Source organism: Cannabis sativa, chromosome 4 (assembly GCF_029168945.1).
Source record: "Cannabis sativa cultivar Pink pepper isolate KNU-18-1 chromosome 4, ASM2916894v1, whole genome shotgun sequence".
Lineage (NCBI taxonomy): Eukaryota > Viridiplantae > Streptophyta > Magnoliopsida > Rosales > Cannabaceae > Cannabis > Cannabis sativa.
The window spans coordinates 9,851,041-9,874,734 of NC_083604.1; the positions used below are offsets into that span (position 1 = coordinate 9,851,041).

Genomic DNA, 23,694 nt, shown 5'->3' on the forward strand with positions numbered 1-23,694 from the left:
TACATATTGTCTCATCACAATTGTATACCTTTTGATAATCAGATAAAATAAACTGCTTCTGATTTAGAGATCTAGGGAGGAAGACTTAGTTGATAGTATTGCACTATCAAATTGGAGTAACTGCTGTGGATCAAACAGAGATAATTGCTATGGATCAATCAGGTACACATACCTAATTATTATATCTTATTATTGTGTTCTATGTTATATACAAATAGATCTTGGGTTAATTGTTAATTTATCTAACAAGTTCTTCATTATGCAAAAATATAATACTCTTTGATTAAATGTCTTTCATTAAATTGTTTACATCTAATTCTTAGAATATAAGTGTTATATTTTGCTTAAACATAGTTTCTTTGATTTTGTGTAGTTTCATTAAATTGTAACACATTTAGGGCCCGTTTGGTTGATGGTAATGGGCCAGAAAGGAATGGAATGGAATACTAATGGGCCTGATTATTTTGTTTGGTTGAAAAATAACAATTTTGGAAAAGAATTCCATAGTAATGCTATTCCCCCAAACTAATGGAATTGCTATTCCATTTTTTATTTGGTGGAATTATAATTCCATTCCAGCAGCCATGGCCCAAGCCCAACAAATCCTAACCCTAGCAAACTGAAGATTAACCATTGTGACCGTCCTCTTCGTCTTCTTCGTCTTCTTCGATCGATCAAACTCAGGTTGCAAGTACCGGGGTAGCGTTGCCAGAGGTCATTCTCTCTCTCTCTCTCTCTCTCTCTCTCTCTCTCTCTCTCTCTCTCTCTCTCTCTCTCTCTGGTTTGGTGGTACCGCCATTGTTTTATGGTTTGAACAATCCCATCAAAGCAATTTATGGTCCTCATTCTAAGGAGTTGGATAACTTCGATTGTGCATTAAGGAGCTAATTCCCTCATTTACATTTTGCAATTTTGACTTTGGTTTTTTCATGAAGCTTAGAGAGTTTATTTGAGGTACTAATTTTTCTTTGATGGAAAATATTTGTCTGCTACAGTGGACAATAAATATATGTGTATATAAATTAACAGGCTTTAATCTATAGTTTGATTTTGGTTCATTCATGACAGCCCTTGAGGCATCAATTTCGTTTGATAGAAATAGTTCAGCTGTAGTAAACAATAAATAGAGAAGGGCAGCTCTGCTCAATGATATTGCTTGTATGATTACCTTTGGCTAATTGAAAGTGAGGAGAAACATTCTCACTTCACACCTTTAGATACTTTTCTCCTCGATACTCAATAGAAAATACTCATTTTGCTTATTTATGAAAACATGTAATTCATAAGAACATTCATACACACATTCATCTGGGGTACTCTTTAAAGAACTTTGTTATAGAGCTAAGTGGAGATAGAGTGATAGCTATGTGGAGATAGAGAGTGATAGAGAGGTGTGCTTTAATACACTACCACATATTCTGACTTCATTCTTTAGTGCTTTTGTATCTTTCTATACTATTCTTTCTCTTTGGGTTCTGTTGGAGATGTAAAATGCTAGAGATATTGTTCTCCTATCTGGTCTGACCACATTTGGGTCCTCTTTTGTTTTTGTGTAGATTTTTAGGGTGCTCAACATTGTACCACTATCCTAAGTTTGAGCAACTCTTAATAGATAGTACAGTTCACCTTTTCTATGTTCTTCCTAATATTTTTAGTTTAAATTAAAATCATTTACATATGCCAAAGAGACAAAATCACCTTATATTACTACAACACTGAGAAAAAAAGTTTCAATTACTTGTGTTTTCCTTTTTCTTTTTTTAAAATTATGTGTTAGAAGTGGGAAGAGAAGTCTTCATGTTAAGTTATTATCAGTCATACCTGGCCTCTTTTCTTGTTTATTTGTTTGTTGATATTATCTTTTCTTTTTCAAATTAAAAATATACATAATTATTTTATGTGAATATCTGATATTTGAAAGGGTGGTTAGTAGGAGAAGATGAGAGGGTTAAGTACTTCTTGGTATGCTGGGTCATCTGGTGTTTTTACCATCTAACAAATGTATTAATGTGACTTATCTGTTCTGTTAAGTACTTATCTTTTATGTGATATGATGAAGAATTATTCAGTGGGTTGTATGAATAATGGTAAGTTTGTTTTGCTCAATTATTGTCATTGTAGGATAATGGCTCGCTTAACTGTAAGTGAAAGACAAATTTTGAGAAAGAAGAAGATCATGACTCTTTATATGTATTGGATGAATGTGTTGCATGTAGTGCAATGGTTTTTTAAATTATGGGAAAAAATTATTGAACATAGTATTGAATCAAGCTCTTTGGGAAGACAATTATACATACTTGATATTTTTGTCAATAGGCATATTGTGCACCAAATAGCTTATGAGAGTGATGTCATTTGTTTTGATCAACTTAGGATGAATAGGAAAGCATTTAGCACTTTATGCATAATGCTTGAAACTAGGGGTGGGTTAAAAGCATCTAAATATTTACAAGTAGATGAACAAGTGGCTATGTTTTTACATGTAATTGCTCATCATGTGAAAAATAGAGTCGTTAGATTTCGATTTATGAGATCGGGTGAGACAATTAGCAAATATTTTCATAATGTGTTACATTCAATCATTCGGCTACATGGAGAGTTATTGAAAAGACCTGAACCTGTTCTTGAAAATTCAACAGATGAGAGGTGGAAATGGTTCAAGGTATAATATATATTTCTTGAATTTCTTGAATTAAAATGGTTTAGGTGGAAATGGTTTGTTTGTTTGAAATACTAATGAAAAAAACTTTGTTTATGATATGGTAGAATTGCTTAGGAGCACTAGATGGAACTCATATTAGAGTGAGAGTACCTATGAATGATAAACCAAAATATCGTACTCGAAAAGGTGAAATAGCTACAAATGTCTTAGGTGTATGCTCCCAAGACTTGCAATTCATATATGTGTTACCTGGTTGGGAAGGCTCTGCAGCAGATGGTAGAGTTTTACGTGATGCCATACGTAGAACAAATGGTTTGTGTGTTCCAAATGGTAAGCTTGGTGTTTTAGATTGTTCATTTTTTATTTTTGATTAGTAGCTCATTTAGGAGACAACTTAATCCCCATCTTTATTTTATTTTAGGTTATTATTACCTTGTAGATGCTGGATATACTAATTGTAAGGGATTTCTTGCTCCATATCGAGGCCAACGTTATCACCTCAACCAATGGGAAGATGGAAATCCTCCTAGAAATTCACAAGAATTTTTTAATATGAAGCATTCATCTGCTAGGAATGTCATTGAGAGATGTTTTGGTGCAATTAAGAGTCGATGGGCAATTCTTAGGAGTCCGTCATTCTATCCAATAAAGACTCAAAATCGAATCATTTTGGCATGTTGTTTGCTTCACAATTTTATTAGAAGAGAAATGCCTACTGATAATACTTATATGCATTCAGAGAATGAGATTAACAGTGGAGACGAAGAAGATGTTGATGGATCCATAAGAAGTATTGAAGCTTCTGAAGAGTGGACAACGTTTAGAAACAATTTAGCACATGAGATGTATAGTGAATGGAGGGAACGTAGGAGAGCAAGCTAGTTTTTTTTCTTAGATTAAATGCACAATGATTATCTAGGTTTTTATATTTGTTTTCACTTCGCTATGCCAAGTTATTTGACTGGTTGTGTAATTGAAAAGATTGAAATTTATCTTTGAATTTATGTTTTGTTATTGGTGTGTATATCAATTAAGTTTTGTTTATTTACTGTTGAATGTTTTTATTTTTCACTCAAGTTCAACATTTCAATTCTAGTTTTTAGTTTTACATTATTTTGATTCCTTATTTCAGCATGGAGACTTCAAAAGGAAGAGGTCCAGGACAAAATAAAAGATTCTGGAGTGAAGATGAAGACAAACACTTGATTGAATCACTTATGGAGCTAAATAATGAAGGGAAGTTTAAAGCTGAAGGAAACTTCAAGCCAGGTCATCTTAGAGCTATTGAGATGAAACTAAAAGAGCGAATGCCTGGATGTGACATACAAGCTAAGCCACACATTGAGTCTAGAATGAAAACTTTGAAGACTCATTTTCAAATAGTGCATGAAATGTTGACTGGACCTTTTTGTAGCGGGTTTGGATGGGACAGTATTAGAAAACCGTATCGCGGAAAAACCAGTGTGGGAAGCATATTTGCAGGTATTTATGTTTATATATGCTATATTATAATATAACTAGTGCTTTAAAAATGTTAAACTTTTTAACTTGGCATAATGTTTGGAACTTCTTATAGAATACTTTGGTATGTATACTTTAGAGATATGTGAAGTAAAAGATAGGTTATGCAGTGTGATTTATTGGTTTTTATTTTGTATACATGCAGAGTCATAAGGAAGCAGCCCCATTCAAGATCAAGTCATTCCCTTGGTATGACGACTTGTGTGCAGTTTTTGGCAAAGATCGTGCAACTGGAAAACATGCAGAGACTGTAACAGATGTTGTTGAAGAACTTGAAGCTGAAAAGGAAAACACTACACTTGGAGAAGATGATTTTAGCAATGCTAATAATGTGGATGAAGTGGAATCTATGTCTGTTTCAGATGCAACAAGAGGTGCTCAATCTCACACTCAATCAGATGGGTCTTCAAAGAAGAAAAGGAAAGCTGCAAATCATGAAGAACTTTCAAATGCACTTACACAATCAGCTTCTATTCTCGCAGAGGTAATTGAAAAGGCTTCAATTCGTTTGAGTAAAGCTATTGGTGAAGACTTGAATGAAAAGCACATGCAGCTCGGGAAAGAGTTAGAAAGGACCACTACACTTACTACAACTCAACGTCATAAGGTAGCTCGCATGATTATGCAAGATAATGCTCTGGTTTCTTACTTTTTCAGTGTCCCAGATGATGAGAAGGATGAATGGGCGAGACTTCTGATTGATGGCTCTCTTTAGTACACAGCTCGGGAAAGAGTTAGAAAGATCATGGTTATTCACTTTGGTCTAAAATAATTTGCAGGACAATATATATTGCCTTTGACATTCAGTAGTATACAAATTATAATCTTTTGGATTTGGTGTAATGTGTTATGCTCATAATTTTGCAAACAATTATGCTCATAATTTTGCAAACAATTATTTTGAGCATAAATATGGGTATTGGACATGAATACTTATACTTTTGAACAAGTTTTTATGTGATTATATAGTTTTTTTAAAAAAATATATGTTAGGTTTTTTTTAAAGAAGTAATATTTTATAGTAAATTCAATAAATATAAATTTATATATATCAAATTTTTTAAATAAATATTAATTTTTAATTTTTTTTTTAAAAAAAAAATATATATATAAGTTGAATATATTTAATTTAATTTTTTAATCATGTTTTAAAAATAATAGTATTTTTGTTCAAAATTAATTTATTCCATTCCATTCCATTATATAGTCAACCAAACATAAGAATTGTATTCAATTATTGATTCCATAAATCTAACCAAACAACCTAATCCTATTCCTATTCTTATTCCATTCCATTACCATTCCTATTCTTATTCCTATTCCTATTCCATTGCTTTCATTACCTCCAACCAAACGGGCCCTTAATGCTTAGAAATTATACATTTTATAAGTGAAGAAAAATCCTACCTTTTATAAGTGAGATTTATTTCAACTATATCTAAAACTTGGGAATCAATATACTTATAAATATTATTGAACTTGCATTTTGTGGATTCTAATATCTTAATAATCTTATTTTACACATCTTATTTGAAAATCATTTTCATACTCACTCATCTTTAATCTTAAGTATTTTAGTTACTTGTCTTTTATTTTATTTTGCAAAACTAAAATCCCATCAAATATTTGGAGCTAGGTTAGAATATTCTTATTTTGTTTGAAATAGTTTCTTTTGATGTTAGTCAACTCCCATGGGTTCGACCTTGCACTTACATGAACACTATATTCCGAAACGATTCGTGCACTTGCGAGTATAAATATTAAAACACTCACTTTTGGGGACAACAAAGAGTAAATAGTAACATAAGTACTCAAAATTTTAAGTTTGTAAGTGGCATAAATTCAATATTTATTTTTATTTGCACAAATACCTAATGTTTGTAAAACTATAAATTCTCTAATTTCGTCAGTACGGACTCTATTATTGTCTTAAACAAGACAGATATAAGGCTCAAATTCTAGATCATTGGGTCTAGACAGAAACATGTAGTATTAGTTTTTTTTTTGAGCCAAAATATTAAATTTTATTAAATCAAATCAGCTACCAAGATAGCTTCCAAACCAGCAGGGACAAAACCCCGCGGGAAACACAGCCAGGAATAGAACCAAAAGAACGAGCCAAAAAGTTAGCCGCCTGGTTCCTGGACCGTATAACAAAATTAATTGAAATAGGAAACAAAAGAGAGGATTGCATAAGAGCAACACAATTTGAAATTAAAAGCCCCACCGGAGACAACAAACGCTTCTTCTGTTGCACGGCTTACACCAGCAGCAGCGAATCCGACTCCATGACCACACTAGGAGGAACACCCCCCTCAACCCACCTTCCCTTCACCCAACTGAGCGTGTAACGCCCTAAATAATTAGGCACGCTACCCCAAAACTGCTTATGAACCCTAATCCCCTAATCGGGATTACTAATTAAAATAGCGCAGAATTTAAACTTTTATATTAAACAGACTGAAAATAAAACTTGTAATATATTTAAACTTTTCAAAATAGTTGGGATCCCAAAAATGTTTACAACTTATTACAAGTTCTTTCTTACTAGCCGACCTAAGCGGCAAAACAGAATACAAAAGTCAACACTGCTAGACCCATAACCCGCTTGGTCTGAAGTGGCGTGAACATGTACATTCTTCGTCTGCTCCTGAAACTCATGACAGATCAGCTAATGCCTTACCCTTTCCTGCACAGTAGAGCACCCGTGAGCCAAGCCCAGCAAGACAGTATAAATCACAATAAATATAATATGCTCATTTACATATGTCTGTATAGCACAGACCTAATCACTATATCAACATGCCCATTTATGTCTACGTGGCGTAGACCTATGTGTTGCGCCCACACATCTAATTAAATCTACGTGATGTAGAACCACGTGTTGCTCTCACACGTCTAAATACATTAAGGCCTTAGAAGTGGTTCCTCTCGGTTATGTGTACCGAGTCCAACCTGATTATGCCTTGAGTGCATAATCCTTAAATTTCATTTCAATTAACATGTCATGGCATTTATACACATATTTCACTAGGGTAATAACCCTAGGCTAAAAAACCGTTCCTATTAGGGTAATAACCCTAATCCCGGTTACCATAACTCACATATATCATATGCAACATAAGCGCCACTGCGCATACTCTACGTGCAAACTACTGTCTTACCTGTTGTCCAGCTATAGAAGGAGATTCCAAATCCCCGAGTGCTCCTGATCAGGTGCCGGTAATCCTAGTCACACAAATCTGCGATAATTCATACTTAGGGTTAACCCCTGACTTTTAACTCAATAAAAATCAAGCATGGAATTTACAATACAGATAATCACATAGAGCTCAAAAAGAGCTTTCCAACGGTATAAAGAACGTCCCAAACGGAGTCCCGAGTCAAAAGTTATGGCCAAAACAAAATCAGGAAAAAGATGGCTCTCTGCCAGGTTTTATGGCCGCGGCGACCATAGATCTGGACGCGGCCACTAGGTTCGAAAAACCCAGAAACCCAGATTTTAAGGTCTAAACATGCCCACTTTACCATATATTCGAACCTTAATCAATCCAGAGGATAAAAACACAAAATTCATGCATTAATCCACAACCAAAATCAGATTTAACAATATACAACTTTCAAGCTCCAAACTTGACCTAAAATTCCATACAACATCTATTCAAGCTCTTGAATCTCACAATCAAATACTCAAGCATACCTAACCACAACTTTCAGCAGCAAGAACACAAAATAAAACATGAATTCCAACCTTGAAAAACTCATCTAATACACAACAATATAATCCATTACATAATTATGCAAATCATACTCAAATCTATCAAAATAAACACCAATTTCCCCCACATGCAAAGTCAAGAACTTCACAACTTAATCATGCTCTTTTAACAATAACATTCAGCAAGGATTTTAACTAAATTCAGTAAAAAGAAAGCTACCTCAAACCAATTTAAGGCCAAGCTCCACAATCCCCAAATATCCAAGCTTCAATCAAGCTTATTTCTCACCAAATCAAGTTGAAAATCAAGAGAGTAAGAGTGGGAGAGAGGGTCGGGTAAGAGAGGGAAAGAAACCCAGAATTTTCTATTTCATTTTCCTTAAAAATTATATTTTTATCAAAGTATATCATTAAAGGTCAAAATACCAAAATGCCCCTAAGGCCAATTCTCACACATTCATACATACAAGGGCAAAATGCCATTTCACACCCAAACATTGCCAATTAAATTTCAGATAATCACATATCAAATAAAATGCCAATTCATTCAATCTAATTTTCATTTCGGGCCCGAACCCGGTTCGGCCCGAAATACCCGGTTGTGACTATACCGCACCAACCTGTCAGAACACACCTGAAAAGACAACACAGGCATACTATATAATAATATAGTTCTATTAAGCACGTAATTAAATTAATTTCATCAATTTACCCTTCTCGGGTCATAATTACCAATATGCCTCTGGCTCACCTACAGAGTCTTAACATGTTAAATTCATATAATTTCACATATGTTGAACTATATAATAATATAATTCCTCAATTTACTCATAATTATCTAGTTAGGGTTTTGCTAATCCTTTTCTTAATCCCGGGTATTACAGAGTGCCTCCTTCAACGCCATAGCTTCAGCCAAAAATAGGTCGGGCTGACCATAAGTTTTAAACGCCAGCGCATCAATGAATAAACCATTATGATCCCGAGCAATCCACCCCAAACCGAGACTATTGTCATCCTCAAAGATAGCACCATCACAATTAACTTAATCTCACCAAAATAAGGTTTAGACCATTGCTCACACCCGGAAGTAATCGGGCCAGAAATTGGCGACACAACTCTATTTTCCAGCTGAGCATTCTTCCAAGAATCAAGGTAAGTAATTGCAGCATTCACCACCCTCTCTACCGACAAAGCCTTATTATTCCAAACCAAGTCATTACGAGCCCCCCAAACTCCCCAAAGAAGCATAGCAAGCCTCTAAATACGATCCATAGGTTGCACCTTACAAATATTATGAAACCAGCTGCCAAACACAACAGCTTTTCACCCCTCCTACCGTCCCTCCCAGCACCCTGTCCAGACAACTCTTAGTAAAAGCGCAGCTAACGATGATATGAAAAACTATCTCATCCTCCCGATTACACATCAGACACAAACTGCTCACGTGAAACCTTTTAGACCGCAGCGACACAAGAGTAGGAAGACAATTAGTAAGCCCCAGCCAAAGAAAATTCTTCACCTTAGGAGGCAATTTCAAGTTCCAAAATATCCTCCAAAAACCCGAATTGTCTTGAGTACTCCACCTACCATTGGTTACTTGTAAGGCGTGATAAGCACTTTTGACAGAATAATCCCCATGCGTCTCCAACACCCAAAACCGAGCATCCTCAACCGAAGACAGAGACAACGGAATACAATGAATCAAATCAATATCTCTCTGAACAAATAAATCATGAAGAACTTCCTCATCCCACTCAAGAGAGCCCACTTTTAATAAATTATTGACCTTACAGTCATGGAGAGCCACATGAGAAGAGGTAACATATACGGATATTCCTTATAAGGAAGCCAAGGTTGATTGAGAATCGATATAGAAAAACCGGCTCCAACACGCCATCTCGCACCCATCTTAACCACATATTTTGCCCCTAGAACACTCCGCCACACATAGCTTGGATTAGCGCCTAGCTCAGCATCAAGAAACGAAGAATGGGGGTAATACCTGGCTTTAAAAACCCGCACCACTAAGGAACTATTATTTGTCAAAAGTCTCCAACCTTGCTTTCCTAACATAGCTAAATTAAAATCCCCGAGATTTTGAAACCCCAATCCCCTTTGGTGCTTATGCAAGCACAACTTATTCCAACTCCTCCAATGAATACCTTGGCCTTGCGACGACTTCGTATGCCACCAATATCTACCCATAAGCCGATCCACATCTTTACAAATCTCCAACGGGATCAAGAAAACACTCATAGCATAAGTCGGTAAAGATTGAATAACCGACTTCAAAAGCACTTCCTTCCCCGCTCTAGAAAAGAGTTTACTATCCCACTTGTGAATTCTTTTCCTCACCTTCTCTTTTAGAAAGCCGAAAGTGACATTCTTATTTCTTCCCACCCTACTAGGCAGCCCAAGATACAAACTATGATCATCCGCCGCCCTCATATGAAGAGTAGACAAAATAGAATCACGAGTCCCAACATCAGTATTCGAACTAAAGAAAACAGAAGACTTATTAAGGTTCACCTTCTGGCCCGACGCCTGCTCAAAAGTGTTAAGCAACTCCAGGACCCGTTGAGCCTCTTCTCTGTTTGCCTTACAATAGAGAAATCTGTCATCAACTAACAACATATGGGAAACACAAGGAACCCCCCTAGCACCCGACAACCATGAAGCCACTTCCTCTCTCCATACAACTGAATAAGAGCAGACAAACCTTTTGCACAGATGATAAATAGATACGGCGACAACGGATCTCCCTGGCGAATTCCCCGAGATGGGATAATAGGACCCAAACTTTCACCACCATGATCAATATTATACGAAATCGTTCGAAGACATTCCATGATCATGTCAACCCAAGCCTCCACAAACCCCATCTGTAATAAAATAGCTTGTAAGAAAGACCATTCCATCCTATCGTATGCCTTACTCATATCAAGTTTTAGAGTCATACAACCATTCTTCCCTTGTTTCTTACGTCTAAGATAATGTAAGATCTCAAACGAAATAAGAACATTATCAGTAATGAGCCTCCCAGGAATAAACGCACTTTGAAATTCCAAGATGATCCTCGATAATAAGTGTTTGAGCCGATTAGCCATGACTTTCGAAATGATATGATACATTGCAAAGAGCAATAGGCCTCATTGAAACATGTAGTATTAGTTAGTTCCAAATGTTCTGAAATTCCGTATTTTAATATTCCCAGTTTGATTATTTAATTAAATGATTAATTAAATGCGGAATAATAAAACTGGTACTGAAAACAGTTTTCTGTAGTTACAGAATGCAACTCTGTAACTCCAGAGAAACCCAGAAAAACAAACAGTGCATAAAAGTAAAAACACACAAGATTTTTGTACGTGGTTTCAACAATCCTTTCAGATTGTTACTAGTCCACGGGGCCACGCCCAGAGATAAGATTCATTAGATCGGTATCAAAAATACAAAGTAATTGACTTATGCATAAATAGACTCCCTCTTATTGTATGCCGCAAGCTTGATGTATTCCACCTACTAACCGAATCTTGATAAAACTCCAAGAGCTCGAACTCCCTTCGATCACCTTGAAGAGTGCTTGAATCCTCCCGATTCAAGGCTTAAAGGCTATCTCCCGAAAGCCTATACAACCATCTCCCGAAGGTTGTGTGCTTGTATCCTCCCGATGCAAGACTTCAAAAGCAATCTCCCGAAAGCTTGTAAATACCCTTCTCCCGAAGGTGCACTGATGTTCTTCTTCGTTGTAGACTTGAATACAGACTCAAGACAATACAAACAACAAATAAACAGAGTAAGAGTAGAACAACTCTTCTCTACAAAACAAAGACACTCTTTTCTTATGATATGAAAGTGAATAAAAGAGTTAACATAACAAAGACACTCTTTCCTTAAGATATGAATATAATTCTAAGTGTGTGAAAGAGATACAAAACCTAGCAGCTATGGGATGTATTTATAATGAATATACATCTCATAGACAGCTTACATTCGGTCTGAACAAGACCTCAACCCACTAGAAACTTCCCTAAAATAATTCTTCAATCAGTCCAGGAATTTCCGTTTCTGTACCTACAGAATCGTGGGCAATAACTACAACTTTTCTTTTATAGAAAAGGAAAGTTTAGCTCCGGTTTTCTCTTCAAGAAACCTGATCTAAGAAAATGGGAAACTCAACACAAGATCAGATTACACAGCTGGTTAGATAAAAACGAAATGGGTAACCAAACTTACCATTTTTACCTTTTTTCCAAAAATAGGAAAGCTAGATAACTTTCCTTTCAAGTTTGAATACACCAAATAGGAAACCATATTAATGTATACCAGCCGAAAATATACAATGAATAATAAAATATTTTTGTCAATTAAATATGCCAAAAATGGAATTAACATGTTCTTTTAATAAATTCAAAACGAGTCTGTACTAACAAAATTGGAAAAAAATTACAGTTTTACAAACATTAGGTACTTAATATGCCACTAAAATTAAATATTGGGTTTATGTCTTTTACAAACTTAAAATTTTGATATTTATGCCGCTATTTATCCTTACAAAATACGCTTGTAAAGTTTTAAAATTATAAAAATACACTTTTGCTCAGCAAAAAGTAAGAAAATAACTAAAAAATAATGAGAAATTAACATCACGACAACCATAAATAAACTATAAAAAAACAAAAAATAACTAGAAAAACAATCTCGTGACAACTATAATACAATTAAAACCACAAAAAATGGTTTATTATTTTTTCTAAAGATATCTTTTTGTAAATAAAAATTCAAAACGTAAAAATTAAAAAAAAAATTGTGAATGTTTTTTTTAATATTTTTAAAATTTTTAGTCCATTATTTTTTGAGGTGTAGTATAACGATATTGTACAATCAATTAATAGCTTAAAGATTTTGGGTTCAAACCCATTTTTTTTTTTTTTATTCCATTCCTCCCTCACCACTAAGCTAGCCTTAGTGGCTTAATTTTTTTTTTTTTTTTTTTTGGTCTATTATATTTAAATGATTTGGATCTTTCTTAAATAAGCATGTATATGAGGTAAGTTGAAAAATGCCTCTTTTATTAATCAATTAATCAAATTTACTTTTAATTTTATATTTATTTGAAACATACTTCTTTTTATATGTATTGTACCCAAAATATCCTGACATAAGAGAGTCACGTGGAGAGTATCTTGAAGTGACAGGGGTAAAATTGGTATAATGTTTAAAAAAAGAAGTAAAAATGATAAACTTTAAAAAAAAATAGTAAAAATAAAATAGTACAATATGAAAAATGTATAGAGTGTAATTTCCTCCATGTATATTGATTGAGATAAGCAAACCTAATCCGACCCGCCACCGCCACCAAATAATTAAAAACATTAATAAATTAGAAATGCTTTGTATAATTTGGTTTGTATGTGAAACTTATTCAATTACCACGTCAGTCTTAGTCTCCTTACTACTATTTGGAGCTCTGCCCATTATGCCTACCATTATTGCATTATTAGATTCGGAGTACGTTAAACTTTAATTTATTATGCATGATGATTCAACAAAATTTGTTTGCATTAATTTTGTTGTCGTAACATAATAAGCTTTTCTTTGAGACTTGTCACTTGAGTCAATGCCCTGACTTCATCATCACCACTCATATTCTCAATCGAAAGATTCCCACTACTCATCACTCTACTTTTTCTTGCTTATACCAGATCATCCACACCAAAAATGGTCATTAAAATATTTGTCTTTGTTGCTATTTCTTTGTTCTCATCAACTTCAACGATCGTTTTCTTCCATTTTTTCTATGTTTTTTTCTTATATTATGGAGTGTAAACTGTTCATAACAAATTCATTTTTTTTTTCTTTTTCTCTGAAATTAATTTTGAATTTAAAAATAGCACCACTAGACTATAGATTATGTGACAACATAAGCAATATAATATTTAAGATTACAACATTTCAAATATGCTATGATATTTTTGGTATATTCGTCTCCCTTCATTCTGTTAAAGATTTTGTAGCCTAATTTTAGATTATTAGGTTAGGAAAAATCGATAATACACCTCCTAAATTAGTTGTTTTACTTTTAGTACTTCTCTTATCTGCTTCATCATCCCAAAGAGTTTTTAAGTTCAGTTATTTTACATAATTGTGTACATTGTACTAGTTTATGATTGTCTATATATAACTAAAGTTCAAAATTTTAAATAATTTATAGTGTTAAAATAAAATTCAAACAGTTACTTGTAATTATGCATATAATAAAATATTTTAGGAGTTTTTTCATTTTTACACTTCAAAATAGTTTTTATGTATTTTAATGGAATTCTACATAAAAATTCCTATTGCAACTAGCGCTGCAACCTAAACTGCAATAAAAAATCGTATAGAAACCCTTATTACAACTAGCGATGCAACAATATATACGGTAATTCCCCAATATTTTAACCGTATTTTTTACACTAAATTATTAAAAAATTAATAATTTAAAGGTAATTATAATTAACTACTAACATATACAAATTTGAAAATAAATTGGACAGCATTTGAGAGTTGTACTGTAAACATACTCATTAGCAATTATATGAGAGAGAGAAAGCTATAAGTTTAATTAGTGGGAACATGAAACATCAAATTACAATTATATCAAACAAAACTTCTGTAACAATAATTTAATTAATTACTCGAGCTAATCAAAATCAACTAGTTATTAATTATATACATATGATGTGTGTATGATGTGGGGACATAAGCTGTCGTCAAAGATTGTCGTTTCTCTCTTTGTCCACAGTAGCTTAATTTACTTACATATACATTTCTAACCACCAATACTTCAATGTGACAAAGCCTAGCTCTCTTTCTTGAAACCTTTTGTTTTGGGGCACAAGAAAGAAGCTAATCAAATCAATGGGGAAAAACATAGACGAAAAGAGCATCATGAATCAAAAACTTAAGGATGTAGGAGATGAACCAGTGGAGGAATCTTCTTTAGCTTCTTTACCAAACTCATCATCACCTACTCAAGATGGCAGAGCAAGCAGCATGGTTTTCAAGGTTAGTGGTTTTAAATTATTTGATTGTGCTTTCTTTCCATAAATTGAAATTGGGTTTGAGTTGTTTTTTCTGAAAAAGGTTTTTTTAATGAACAACAGAAAGCACATAGTGTAATACCAGCTCACTTGGTAGCTGAAGCAATCTCCACACTCCATGGAGTGATGTGGTCTGGTCCAATAACACCAAGAGAAATGGAATATGTTCAGCATTATGTATTTGCAAAATACCCTCAATACAGCAATGGTCTAGTAGAAGTGGGAGACCAAAAAATTGACCTTTCTATCAATGAAGAAACTACTTCCCAATCCCATGAAAAACATAGGTCAGTTAAAGGTGTCATGACAAAAGAATTCTCCTCTTTCTCATTCAATAATAGTATTTTCTCTAATCTAAACAAAACCCAATTGGGGCCATCAAGACTCCTTGATATCCTCACAAAGAAATCTACATTTGAAGGGAACTTCATTTCGATACCAGAAGTTCAAGCCAGGAACCGAGCCTTGAAACACTGCGGTTTAGCTGAAGAAGACTACTTAGTTTTCTTCACAGCAAACTACAAGGATGCCATGAGCATGATAGGAGAGAGTTACCCTTTCTTTAGAGGAAACATCTACATGTCAATAATTAATGAGCAAATAGATTTCATCAAAGAATTTGCTATTCAGAAAGAGTCAAAGGTGATTTTGGCACCAGAAACATGGTTGGATCTAAGGATTAAAGGGTCTCAGCTAAGTCAATACTTTAGGAGGAAGTGTAAACATAGTCCCAAAGGTCTCTTCTCATATCCAGCCAGAATGAATGGAACAAGATATTCGATGCATTGGATCTCAGAGGCTCACAGAAACTCATGGCATGTTCTTCTTGATGCCACTGATTTGGTCTTTGGAGAGGACAGAATTGGCCTTTCTCTTCACCAGCCTGATTTTGTGCTGTGCAGCCTCACTAATAATAGTAATAATGCTCATTCTCAACCTTCTATAATCACCTGCCTCTTGGTCAGGAAAAAATCATTTGATACTTTGCCCACTTCTGGCTAAGTATAATTCTATGCAGGATACTTTTCACACACATTTGACCCCTTCTTGAAAGTAGTCAGCACCATGTCTAGAATTAAAGTCATTTTCCAAATAATTATAGAAAAATGTTTTCTCCAACTACTCTGTAGTAATCAATGAAAATATACTATTATTTTGTAAGATGATATTCTAGATAGTAGATTGAGTTTTTTATGGGGTGCCAAGTTGTTGGGCAGGTGTGTTTAGAATGTTATTTGGTAAATATGAAAAATACACTATCTGGACGAATAAAGATTTAAAAAAATTTGCTACACCCAATAATAGTGTTACAGTACTTCATGTGACCTAATGACATATTTTATAGTTTGTACAAACTTGGTTTGGCTCTTGCTCTGATTTATAGTGTTGAGAACTTCAAAAAGTACATAACTTCTCTCACAACGTATTGTGAGCTCAATATTATTTTTTGGTTTAAACAAAGGCTAACTCAATATAAGAAATGCTAAAGGCCGCCTATGATGTTTAGTACTCTTATGATGTGTAATATCGTTATTTGTGTAATTCAATATCGAGTCTCACTTGCTTTATTTAAATAAATATTATAAAAAATCGTTAACCAATTATAAGACGATATTTCATCGTGGTGCTAGATACTATGATGCCTCGTAGTAATGCTCAATTAGGAAAGAGTGGAGTAGTTCAAAATCTTATACATGTTATACAATTTATACCCTCAACAATTTTGTTTAAAATGGGTTAGACAATTTAGTCCTTTAAAAGCTATGATGAGGGGACTTCTCCCCAATTCCACCTGCCATTTTGAGCAATTGTGGTCTGTCACTTGCATTAAGTTGTTGCTTTGAATTTATGTCACAAAATTGATTTTGAAATACAAATTGGCGGGGACCCTTTTCTCTAAATGAAATTCGTGTTCATGAGTTATTATTGTAAAAGTAGATTCCTTTTATGGCATATTTCAAACTATTAAAGAAACAAATTTATAGCAATTGTGAAACCCAATCATGACTGGCAAGTATGTGACTCTGCAATATGGATCTAATATCAATAGCAAAACAAAAATTGAATTAACGCGTACTGGATATTAATTGTCACCCAACTGTTTTTTTCTCTAAACCAACCATTACCAAAGGTCTTTCATTTTTATTTGTTGGAACTTAGGTGGCGTTTGGTTGGAGGTAATGAAATGGAATAGAATGGAAATGAAACAATTTTTATTCCATTCTTTTATTTGGTTGCATTTTAAAGTATTGCACTAGCATTCCAATGGAATGCTCTTTCCATCATTTTGGTGGAATGGCTATTTTATTTTAAAAAGAAATGAATGACCATTCCAATGCAATAAGGAAAAAAATTTAATGATTTTTTTATCAATTTTTTTTATGCATTTTAAATTTTATTCCATTCCATTCCTATTCCTATTCACATTCTCATTCCCATTCCTATATTTTCATTCCTCCCAACCAAACGCCTCCTTAGTTTTCAGGTACAGTTTTATTATTTGTAATTAAATGCAATAATTTCTATTAGCTAACTCCATAAACTGATTGTCACAACTTCTCATTTCCTTCTGAATCCAGTAGCTTGAGCCCAGATTTAGATTGTAGTCTGAAATTGAAAACGTTATGGAAATTCTATCTTAAAATAGACGGCTATTATTTGATCTGCCAATGCCAAATGTGTACATCTTGAAATATTAACAACTAATATAATTACATTATACCACGACATCGTCGACGTGTAACATTTGTCCTATTGCACAGCTATTGGTCCCAAAAAAAGTTCAATTCCCAAAAAGCAAACAATGCCTTGAAGTTTCCCTCCACTACTTTTAATTTGCAAAAATAAAAAAAGGTTGAAAGGTTTTATATTTGATATTTCATTTATTTATTTATTTAAGAAATTATAATTGATATTTAATTGATGCCATATTTATTTGTCCGCCATTTAGCCTTTGTTAAATTTATTTATGTAATGTACGGGTCCATGTTGTGTCTCCATGCCTTTGGCTTGGCTGGGTCAACGTTTGCCGACCACATAAATTCAAGACTCAATTTTCAACTTGTATAAGTGTAATATTGTTATTTGTGTTATTTAATTTTAAATTTTATAATTTATATATTTTAGTTTAATAAATAATATAAAAAATTAATAACTTCATATAAACTAGCATAAATATCATCTATATACTTTAAAATATAAAATATCAATAGCGTTTATAAATTTTGTGAAAAGAAAATATAACATTTTGAATTTTGGCTTATCTTAACTATATAATATACAATAATGGTATAAAAAAAGAAAATAGAAAAAAAAAAAATATAAGAGAGATGAAAAAAAATTAGAAGGAAAACTAAAAAAAATCTTCGTAGTTGTTTGATTAGTAGAAAGAAAAAAAAAATGTTATTTTATAATTGTTTTTTATAAAATTAAATTAATAATTTTAGACTAATATTCAATCCACCCAAATTGGAGGAGAAAAAGTTTGGTAGATCCCATCTCAATTTTTTTTTCTTTTACTTTTCTTTTCTCTCCGTTTTTTTGTTTTTTTTGATAGATGTCTCTCTCCATTTCTCATAGCAAACAATCTATTTTTTTCTTTCTTTTCTCTTCTCTCTCCTACATTTTTTTTCCACTAATATTTCTTCTCTACTAAAAATAGTAATAAAATTGCACATTCATAGACATGAAATATTACACATAAGTGGATCAACAACTCAAATAAGTATTGATATGTTTGAATGGATTTCATTGTGTTCACATATCATTTACTCCATTGACTAATAAACTCACAAATTCGAACTTTTCTTTTGTATAGGAGAAAACTCGAATTTGTTTCTTTGTAATTCTGTAGATCTATTAAAACACTCCTATAACTACTTCTTATATATCTAATATTGATTGCAAATGGGGTTTAAGAATAAATATATGACACAAAAGACTAGTTCCGATTCATTGACTTAAAAATACTCATTCAAATTCGTAATAGATGCAATGTGGTAGTGGATCCATGAATTAGGCTAATTCACTTAATGTTCCAATACTTTTGGCTATTTTTTCTACTCTAAGTCATTGTAGTCAAATGAGTGCGGCAAGATATTCTTTCATTCCAATCAGATCATATTTCGACTAATTTTTCCACATCTACAGACTACAGTATTCTCCTCCATTAATAAAAGTAACTCTTTCAGCTACATTAATTAATTAATTAATTAATACCAATTAACTAATCAGGCCAATCCCATTGTATAACACTCAAAAACAATCATTGGATATTAAATAAATAGTCAATTACTAATCATGAAGCTAAAGCTTTAGCTTCTATATTTCTATTATTCTTTCTTTCTACCATATACATTGTAAAAATTTAACTTCCGCAATTTAAATATAAGTACCGTCTTTGCTCTATAGGCCCAAGGCGCACATTAGAGTAATAAAATAAAATCGTGAAAATGAGAATTATAAGAAAAAAAAAAAACTAAAAACAAAATAAAATAAAATAAACTCACGCAATTTCTGTATTCGCAATCGGTGCACTTTAGCAAAAACGAGCACCGGTATCCGCAGCCTGGCTCACGTTAACGGCCGGAATCTCAAAATGCCAGAGCCTTCCGACGGCCTTGACGAGATATTTTCGGCAGAGAAACTCCTCGGCGAAAGTCTTCTCCACCTTCCGATCAACATCGTGGAGGAACACGTGCGTCACACCGGATCCTTTCCTGTTTCTAGCCATAACCGCTGCCGAGAAAATAGCTGCCATACGACCGGGAGCCTCGGGAAAATAGCCACGTGGCGCGTCGACCATGATCAGATCCCATTCCCTCTCGTACACCTCAGCCGGCAAATTCTCCAAGGCCAAACGACACCGTTCGTTTCCTTTGAGCGGCGCCGCCTTAGCCGGCCAACATCGCGGCTCGGACTTATACGTGGCGAGTAGATCGTCGGCTTCCCGGAGCTGAGTACGGTACTTGACGTAGTGGGCCCGGAGTTGAGGGGCTTTCTGGAGAACGGTCTGGACCCACTTAGGGTCCTCTTCGAGAAATAGAGTGTTGCCACGTGGATTGAGGGAAGCCCACATTAGTGAATCGTGGCCCAGCCCAAAAACCAGGAAGTTACTAGGCCCCCGTGACTGGAGGACGTCGAATGAGACGGTTATTTCTCCGATGGATTGCTGAGGCACAATCTTCGACGTGGCGTAGTGGATAATAGCCTTAAGCTGAATATCCGTCGGAACATACTCATTCTCCGCCACCACAGACTTGATTCGAGTCCCCGTTAGAGAGCAGAGCCGCGACCCCTCGTCCGCTTTCAAGAACGTTGTGATTAGCAGCGCTCCGGCGATTAAACAAGCCAGGCTCAACCCGAAAAACCATGGCTTTTCCGATAGAATATTCCTGTTCTTCATCACCATAACCATTTGAAGAAGAAGAAGGAGGAAAATATCTTTAGGAATGGGGAGTATGGTTTTTTGTCGTTCTTCGATTATATATAGAGATGGGAAGTAGAGGAGAGAGAGAGAGAGATAGATAGATAGATTTGAAGATGACTAGAGGGGTTCAGATCAAAGGACGGCAATGCCCTTAGGTTATAACATGAAACGCTTCGTTTTGATTGGTCACACCACGTAAAACAAAACAAATGGAACTGGGAGTAATAAATTGAAAAAGAATGTTATGTTAGATATTTTTTTAAAAAGAAAGTAAACTCCCTTACTCATAGTTATTGAAGGACACGTGTCACGTAGGTTGTTTTGGGGGAAACAATACAAAAAATCGTTACAGATTTAAATTACACAATTTGTTGGGTAAATGATTTCAATTCAAATAAATATGAATGATATGGGGTAAAATATATTTTTTTAAAGAAAACTATCCCATTTATTTTGGGGAAATATGTTTCCAAATTAGTTCACTGATATTTTTGATTTTATATAAAAATGTTTACTGTTGATTAGATTTAGATCTAGAAATTTGAAAGTAAAAGAAAATTATATTTTTAAATAATAAAAAAAAATGGGTGGCTTGCATACTTCAAGGCAAAATTGTCTACTTTATAACCTTTGACAATATCATAACATAAATAAATAAATCGATGAATAGTAAGACGCGGCAATCAAATGAATTGCCACGTGTCCTATCTTTAGCCCAGTTCAATCAATGGAAATTTATTTGCTGCTCCAGATTTTTTCTATTAATTATAAAGAAAACTTTTTTAAAGGAGAGACCTTTTGATGTTTTCTGATGGAACGACAATATTTTTATTTTGGAGATTTCACTGAAGTGTACTTTGCCCTTTTGTTTCTTTTTTTCTTGAACACGTTGAATGTTTAGGCAGCTTTCATGATAAAAGTTCTGTACAATAGTCAATAAATGAGTAAATGACATGTATTAATGTCTCTCCTTTACATATATATATCCATTATTTATATTTATTCTGTAATGGTGATTTTCAAGGTGAATTTTTTTCAAAGAAAATTGTCGTTTTTGGGAATGTAGATGTTGAGAACTGATATAAGGATTTCTCACCACTATGGAAGTTGCATGGTTTAGTTCAAACGACATTATCAGTAACTTTAAAATAGATTTAAGTTATCTAGACATTTTACTATTGTGCTGAAATATACATTGAACTAAGGCTCTAACCTTTATTTCCATATCTTTTCACACATTTTTACTCTACTCAAAAGAGTGAGAAGTAACTGTTTTTTCTTTTTACTTTTGAATAGTAAAATAAAAAAATAAAAAAAAGTAAATTTAAGTTTATTTTTTCTTAAATGAAATTGGCAAAATTAAAATTTAGAACATTTATCTATAGTTTAATTATTATCAAAATAACAGTTCTAGTGCTATGGTATAATGGTAAAGCTTTAGGAGCTCCAAGATTCAATCTATTTCTCTCTTCTTTTATTATTTTTCATTTTCGTACTAGTAGGTGTGTCCATCATGGATAACCTACTAGCATTTTTTGGTGTACTCACCTTCATGTTCTTTTTTTTTTTTTTTTTTTAGATGTACCATGGCGTCTACTGGGGAGATGACCACCGGGTAGAAAAAGACCTTATTCAACTTTTATTTGAAGATTTCTCTAAGTCATCTTTGACTTCCCCTCACTTGTCTTGAGACAAGAGTTCTAGCGGTGGATCTGAATTTTCCCCTCATCTATATCGAGAGTTGGTAGGTAGGCGTACAACAGACATATTTAGGAGTTGAAGAGAGTTGGCAGTGGATCGAAGGTTGTTTTTGATAAGATTGCTATTACAGTTGCTCTGTCACCGAATATGTTACCTGCCATGGCCTAAACTATGCAGACAGCTCAAGCCAAACTAGTTAGCAACCCTCACATGGCAAGATTCGCCACAAGGAGAATTGAGACTGAGCCTAATGTTGAACCATCTTGTGTGATTGAAATGGGTGACACCACTGATGAGGTTGACCTTCCTGATGAAGACACCGAAGAAGATTGATCTAGTGAGAAGGAATCTGAGGAGGACACTAAACAGGGCACTGAAGAGAATCCATCTAATATTCCAAATCCAGTTTGTTGGTTTTTATGATTCCTATCAGAGTAGAAAGCATATTTTAGGTTTTATAAAAATATTTTAGATGAATCTAATATGAACCATAATCCACAAGATCTCAACATGATTACATAAATTAAATCTAATATGTAAGAAAAAGAAATTTCGCCTCTTAATGCCTATCAGGGTATCCTTAATTCTTTTTGTATGTATTTTTTATCATCCAATCCAATGCCAGTTCACTCCACACTCAGAAATATTTTTGTGATGAACGAGGTGCTTGGTGTAGGTACTTCACCTGAGGTCCTAACGACCAACAGTACAAATACTTCCCTTGTGTCCATGAAGATGTGTTGAACTTGAGTAATCAGTTCAATTCCCTCCGTACAGTCACTCCAAGGAATACTATTTTAAAAGGAATAGTCAAAATATTACTACGAGCGATGGAGCACGAAGCAAACACTCAAGAGACGACTTTGTCAGCATATGGGATAGATCCATGTAGTTGCCAACAAGGCCATACGACCAAGCAACAATCTCAAGGCCTAGGTTGATCAATGCCTTTGATCGACTTGGAAGATAAAAGAGCCTACATAACAATATTAATAGGAAGCGGCCAACTGATACGCATACCACCACACATGATGTATGTAGGGCTGAATTTGATACAATTGTCGCTCTAGTTAATGGTATCACTACTTCGAAGCCAACAGAGTATAGGCTAGAACAAGAGTAGTTTTCTCCTCTCTCAAATCGAATCAAGGCTTTGGAGACCCCCTTCAAATTCAAATATCCAATGTGGCATTTGTACACTGGTAAAGAAGACCCTATCTCCCACATACACAACTTTAAAGTTCAAACTGACTTGCAAGGCATTTGAGACGATTCTCGTTGTCAAAATTTTCTAGCCACGCTATTAGAAGCAGTACAATAATGGCATCTCAAGCTTTCTTCGAGATCTGTCGATTATTGGGAGACACTTAAGCAAGCATTCTATGATCGATTCTCCCCATCTAGGCATAGACTAATCAAGCCCAACAATTTGGTCTACATCAAGCAGCAAGAGAATGAACCTCTAAAGGATTACGTGCACAATTATTAGAGGCAACCAAGCAAGAAAACTCACTAAAAACACCAAGGTCATAGCAATGGTAGATGGACTAACAATTTTGGGTCCACTCAGAAGAGACTT

The 23,694-nt window shown here is 34.1% G+C and overlaps 4 protein-coding genes across 7 annotated transcripts; 2 read left to right on the top strand and 2 right to left on the bottom strand.

Moving 5' to 3' along the window:
- Positions 1-366: 366 nt before the first annotated feature.
- On the top strand, positions 367-5,147 carry LOC115714231 (protein ALP1-like). Of its 4 annotated transcripts, none has more exons than XM_030642844.2 (4): positions 381-714; positions 2,122-2,662; positions 2,767-2,992; positions 3,102-3,680. In XM_030642844.2, the coding sequence occupies exons 2-4, from the start codon at positions 2,126-2,128 to the stop codon at positions 3,542-3,544; spliced, it is 1,206 nt and encodes a 401-aa protein (XP_030498704.2). In that variant the 5' UTR covers positions 381-714; positions 2,122-2,125; the 3' UTR covers positions 3,545-3,680. The 4 variants fall into 4 exon arrangements, 2 of the variants coding, with proteins under 2 accessions (XP_030498704.2, XP_030498703.2); XM_030642843.2 differs by having other exon boundaries at positions 383-714; positions 3,084-3,680; XR_009687242.1 differs by lacking the exons at positions 2,122-2,662; positions 2,767-2,992; positions 3,102-3,680 and adding exons at positions 4,546-4,667; positions 4,841-5,147 and having other exon boundaries at positions 397-714.
- Positions 5,148-8,766: 3,619 nt separating this feature from the next.
- Positions 8,767-11,008, bottom strand: LOC115713198 (uncharacterized). Its single transcript, XM_061113514.1, has 5 exons — positions 10,621-11,008; positions 9,693-10,525; positions 9,421-9,618; positions 8,931-9,158; positions 8,767-8,829 (listed from the first exon to the last, which is right to left on the bottom strand). Exons 1-5 carry the CDS (start codon positions 11,006-11,008, stop codon positions 8,767-8,769), a joined length of 1,710 nt encoding a protein of 569 aa, XP_060969497.1.
- A 3,719-nt stretch (positions 11,009-14,727) lies between these two features.
- Positions 14,728-16,185, top strand: LOC115712069 (uncharacterized). The gene is made up of 2 exons (XM_030640290.2): positions 14,728-14,951; positions 15,050-16,185. The coding sequence occupies exons 1-2, from the start codon at positions 14,805-14,807 to the stop codon at positions 15,986-15,988; spliced, it is 1,086 nt and encodes a 361-aa protein (XP_030496150.1). The 5' UTR covers positions 14,728-14,804; the 3' UTR covers positions 15,989-16,185.
- Positions 16,186-19,279: 3,094 nt separating this feature from the next.
- On the bottom strand, positions 19,280-20,538 carry LOC115714949 (arabinogalactan O-methyltransferase 1). Its single transcript, XM_030643712.2, has one exon. It carries the CDS (start codon positions 20,400-20,402, stop codon positions 19,524-19,526), a length of 879 nt encoding a protein of 292 aa, XP_030499572.1. The 5' UTR covers positions 20,403-20,538; the 3' UTR covers positions 19,280-19,523.
- Between the last annotated feature and the right edge of the window lie 3,156 nt (positions 20,539-23,694).